The following is a 5,561-nucleotide window of genomic DNA, read 5'->3' as shown; positions in this document are numbered from 1 at the left end:
GATGGCACCTGACAACAGCAACAACATTCATGATGTGACTAAACTTTTCATTTATTCAAAAATTGTATATGTTTGGGGTGCCCATTTTAGGTGTTAGGTATACAGTGTAGACACTAGCTATCATGTCTGCTTGGAATGCTTATAGAATGATACAGGGAGAAAGTTAAATATATACTTACATCATGTATGATTATAATTTTTCTTACAATAATTATGGCAATAGATGATAATTGATGTGTATCATTACAAGCACTGTTCTAAACACTTTACATATATAACTCATTCAGTATTCAACCCAACCCTAGGTATGTCTATTGTCCCATTTTTAGAGAAGATAAAACAGATCAGAAGTGTACTGTAGTTTGCCTGGGACTACACAGTTAAATAACTGGCAGAAACGATGAGATGTGAATGTAAACTCTCTGACTATGCTCTTAAAGTCATGTTATACTAGTTTTCTGTAGGAGGTCCCTATATGTGATATGAGATATAAAGCAAAAAGAGATTGTGGGCTCAGGGGATTCCTCTTGAAGCAAGCAACATTTTAGTGCTGGCCTAAAGAAGGAGTAAGTGGGAGTTCCCCATAGGAGTGGAAGGGTTTCATAGACTTTAGATGGAATGACCTTGATCTGTCAAAAAATAAACAAACAAAAATACGAAACAAAATCCCAAAATGAGAGATGGCTAGTAGGAATTTGTGAGATGAGAATGAGGTCAGGCAGGTTGATCTGGACAATTTAAAAGAAGTTAGTTACTTTTTAAAATGTAGTGGAAAGTCATTGACAAGTTTTAAGTCCATAGATAATGTGATCTTATTTAAATTAAGGCATAATACTGGATGTAAGCATAGAAGACTATTACCAGAATCTAGAGAGCTGATGTTGTTGTTGTTGTTATTGTTAAGTGCCTTGAGTTGGTTCCGACTCATAGTAACCCTGTGCAGGGTTTTTGAGGAGCAGCTCATGAGTTCCATCACTGACCTTGTAGTTCAAACCAACCATACAGTCTAGTGCTTATCCTACAGTGCCACACCAGGACTCCAGAGAGCTAACAGTGTCTTTAATTACAACATTGGTGGTGGAAAAATTTTAAAGTGAGAGGGTTGTTAATGTATATTTCTATATTCAGATTTACTAGTTTTGGTGAAAAGTTAGTTATTAGGAATAAGGCAGATGAAGGTGCCAAGGAGAAACGCCAGATCTCTTATAAAGCAACCTGGGAGATCAAAGACATTATTCACTAAAAAGCAGACATTAACAAAATAGTTTTCATAGTCTAATTTTCTGACCAACTAAAATAATGTGTTCATTATATAAAGCTTACTAGTTTTGTAGAGAATCAGAGTCGTGTCATTTTAGAGCCACATATATTATAACTCTTAAATTTATGTGTGAGAAAATTCAGATCTTAAATTTAAGAGTGATCTTCTGAAGATAACCCAGATAAAGCATACAGTACTAACTCTTCATCATAAAAAAATCTGCAACAAACACCAGATTACCTACATACAATTTTTTACTAGTCATTGAATTTTTTTCCTATTATTGACATAAATTCTACCATTGATTTCTTCTTGATTTTATTATTTTGGTAGTCTGTGTTGATAAATTTCTTTTTCTTCTCCTCTTTTTTGAATTTAGATACTGATGGATATGAACCAAAACAATTATACTTCTCTTCATGGTTTTATACTACGTGGCTTCTCTGATCATCCGAATCTGGAAATGGCTCTGTCAGGAGTAGTCACCATTTTCTATTTAATTACGTTGGTGGGTAACACAGCTATTATTCTTGCATCTCTCCTGGATTCCCACCTGCACACACCTATGTATCTTTTCCTCAGGAATTTATCTTTTCTAGATCTGTGTTTCACAACTAGCATTGTACCTCAGATGCTGGTTAATTTGTGGGGACCTGATAAGACCATCAGCTATGTGGGGTGTGCCATTCAACTCTATGTCTATATGTGGTTGGGTTCCACTGAGTGTCTGCTCCTGGCTGTTATGTCTTATGATCGTTTTACAGCTATTTGTAAACCCTTGCATTATTTGGTAATCATGAACCCATATTTTTGTCTCAAGATGATTATCATGGTCTTGGGGATTAGTTTGGCTGATTCTGTAGTATTGTGTACACTCACACTGAATTTGCCTAGATGTGGAAACAACATTCTGGATCATTTCTTGTGTGAGTTGCCTGCTATGATCAAGATAGCTTGCATAGACACCACAGCAGTTGAAATGTCTGTTTTTGCTTTAGGCATTGTCATTGTCCTAACGCCCCTCATCCTTATTCTTATATCCTATGGCTACATTGCCCGAGCTGTGCTGAGAATGAAGTCAAAATCAGGCCAACGGAAAGCAATTAATACCTGTGGGTCTCACCTCACTGTGGTGTCCATCTTCTATGGAACTATCATCTACATGTACCTACAGCCAGGTAACAGTGCCTCCAAAGACCAGGGCAAATTCCTTACCCTCTTTTACACCATCATCACTCCGAGTCTCAACCCCCTCATCTACACTTTGAGGAATAAGGACATGAAGGATGCACTGAAGAAGCTTGTGAGAGTTGCTTTTGCATTTATAAAAATAAAGAGGAAGTGGAAATCATAAAAATACTTTAGAGTAAATAAAATAGTAAAATACATTGTCTAAGGAAACCCAAGATCATAGAGATAAGTTACTATAATAAATCTTTTGTGGTCATTGCCAATTATATGATTATTAAACTTAGTTTTTAAAACCTCTGATTATTGGTATGTGTTCAAAGAAAATGGGTCACTGTTGTTAAGTGCCATCAAGCCTATTCCAATTCATAGTGACCCTATGTAGGATTTCTGAGGAGCAGCTGGTGGGTTTGAACTGCTAGCCTTGTGGTTTGCAGTCCAGTGCTGATCCTACAGGGCCATACCAAGAGTCCAAAACCCAAGATGAGTTTTCCCCCCTCAAAACTCGAATTATTGGCATATCTTCAGAGAAAATGGGTCATTAAGGATTCTTTTATTTACTTGTAATATAACATAAAGGAGATGTATATGTAAACTTGAATACAATGAATTTATTCTGAAGTCCTATAAAAGCTACTTTACTCCTCTGTTTTGTATTTTAATGGCTAATGCTTGAATGTTCAATAATATATACATGAAGACATGGTCTCATATACATTATGATTTATATATTAAATACTGATACACAAAAAATATTTTATTTATTTAGTATTTTGTGAAAGGAGCACTGGTAACTAGTAGGTTGTAAGTTGGGCTACTAGCTTCAAGGAACTGCTCTGTGGGAGAAAGATGAGACTTTCTTAGTAGACTTTTTTAGTAGAAAGTAAAGATTTATAGCTTCAACCAAGGAAGAATTGATGCATTTGAGTTATGATGTTCAAGAAAAATAATGATAGTACATGGACTTCCAGAAGGACGAATAAATCTGTTTTGAAAGAAGCACAGCCAGAATGCTTCTTAAAAGCCAGGGTGATGAGATTTTGTCTCTAATACTTTGGACACTTAATCAGTAGGGACCAGTTTCAGAAGAAGGACATCATATTGGCAAATGGAGGGTCAGTGAAAAAGAGAAAGGCACCAGTAATATAAATTACAGTGGCATCAGAAATTGATTCAAATGTAATAACAACAATTGTGATAATGTGACAGGACCAGGCAGTATTCTGTTCCATTGTACACAGAGTCGGACCACCTGGAAAGCACCCAACATCAGCAACAATGCTAAAAATGTTTTAGTATATCTGGAAGTCTTTCTTTACCTTTTTTATGCATGGAAGTAAATGAAAAATCTCAGTCACTTGTCCAGATACATTGCCAACATTTGAGAATTTCTGGGCAACAGTATGATTTCCTTCACTTTCATCTTAAAGTATGGCCTTGTGTTGGCATATGCTGAATGCAACCCTTTTCAGAAATGTATACCCTTAGCTTGAAGAGCATTTTCATTTCACTGGCGATGACAACATATCTCAAATGGAGTCATAGCATTTGATGTAGCTCTCAGAATCCAGTAATAAAGTCAGGAAAATGTTCAACACCTGAAGTTAACTAGAACTTTGTTGTACCTCTTATCATTAAAAATTTCACTTCAGAACTTGAATTTTCTTGACATGTAAAGCTATTTGTAACAACTGCTTAGGGCTGGGAAGAAGCCCAGCACATTAAGCCTTGAACCATACAAAGAGAATTGTTTTGTAAATGGAAATAAGACCTTTAATATAATCACTATGACTCGGAAACGATTTGACAGCACACAACCACCATCAATGTTTTGTGAATTTACACAAACATTTTTTTGTGTGTAGTGAGTGTAGAACAATGCAATCTATAAGACAGTGATTGTCAGAAGCACTGCCTGACAATTTTTGTTCGGTGGATCCCGATATTAGGATCTTGAATTAAGAGTCTTTGTTATTTAAGTGGATTACTTCTTTAACATGATACGCTAGAGAGAGATGTCACAAATTCAAGAGATGTAAAGATGGTACCACATGGCATTTATATCTGTTTCATTCATGAAACATACCTCACGACCATCTGAATTTGAGTGGAAAGAACATATGATGAATTTGAGATAAGAAGGCTTCTGACAGCAATCTTGATGTGACACCATATGATAAACACTAGACTGTAAATGGCAGGTTTGGCGGTTCAAACCCACCAGCCACTTCTCGGAAACCCTATACAGGGTCTTGATGAGTCAGAACTGACTGGATGGCTTTTGCCATGGATCTATTACACCATGGAATCGATTGTGAATTTTGTGCAATGTGGTATTATTTGTATGTAGTGATATTTCATCAAATGAGTAAATCTTTTAATTTCCCATTAACATGATGCACATAACTTTGTGGAGCCCTGGTGTGGCATTTTAGGATAAGCACTGGACTGCTAACTGAAAGGTTAATGGTTCAAACCCACAAGCTGCTCTTTGGAAACCTTAACATGGGATCATTATGAATTGCCACTGACTTGACGGCACTTAACAACAACAACAATTTAACTTTTTAAGGAAAAATGTGAGAATTTCTGAATTAAACTTTAGTATTTCCAATAGTATTTTGATCTAATATCTTTCTTTAAAAAAATCCATCATTTAATCATTGAAACCAATCTAGGTACATTTAGAAGGTTACTTTGCTAGAATTTAAAAATAACACAATATTTTCTCCTCTTTGAAAAAACAGCTGTCATGGATATTGGTGACCTCATGTATGTCACAATAGAACTGTGCTCCATGCAACTATTTGTAACACCCTGGACTCAGTTTTCAATATCACTTAATAATTACTGAAATACAAAGCAGGAGAAGTCCCTAGATAGTTTTGTATTTTACCAATCAGAACAACACAGGAATGACACACATAAAATCTATTTGATATGATATTGATGACATAGTTTAAAAAAACATGATATTGATGGTAGCTTTATCTTTCTTTTTTTAGTAACAGTTTGTCAGTCTACAAAAAGCTCCCACCCGATACTCTTGGACTTGGAAAATTTGTTCTTTCTCTTAGTACAGTTTATAATAATGTTATGAGCTTTATTAGGT

General features: G+C 35.5%; 1 protein-coding gene across 1 annotated transcript; it reads left to right on the top strand.

Annotated features, from left to right (window-relative positions):
• Positions 1–1,652: 1,652 nt before the first annotated feature.
• On the top strand, positions 1,653–2,615 carry LOC102819322 (olfactory receptor 2W1-like). The gene has a single exon (XM_006872863.1). It carries the CDS (start codon positions 1,653–1,655, stop codon positions 2,613–2,615), a length of 963 nt encoding a protein of 320 aa, XP_006872925.1.
• Positions 2,616–5,561: the final 2,946 nt, after the last annotated feature.

Source organism: Chrysochloris asiatica, unplaced genomic scaffold (assembly GCF_000296735.1).
Source record: "Chrysochloris asiatica unplaced genomic scaffold, ChrAsi1.0 scaffold00213, whole genome shotgun sequence".
NCBI classification, from domain to species: Eukaryota; Metazoa; Chordata; class Mammalia; order Afrosoricida; family Chrysochloridae; genus Chrysochloris; species Chrysochloris asiatica.
The sequence above is the reverse complement of the archived record's forward strand: the minus strand, read 5'-3'. Positions and strand labels throughout refer to the sequence as shown.

Coding starts and splice junctions, on each gene's coding strand:
- LOC102819322 (XM_006872863.1), top strand. CDS start 1,653: ATGAACCAAAACAATTATACTTCTCTTCATGGTTTTATACTACGTGGC.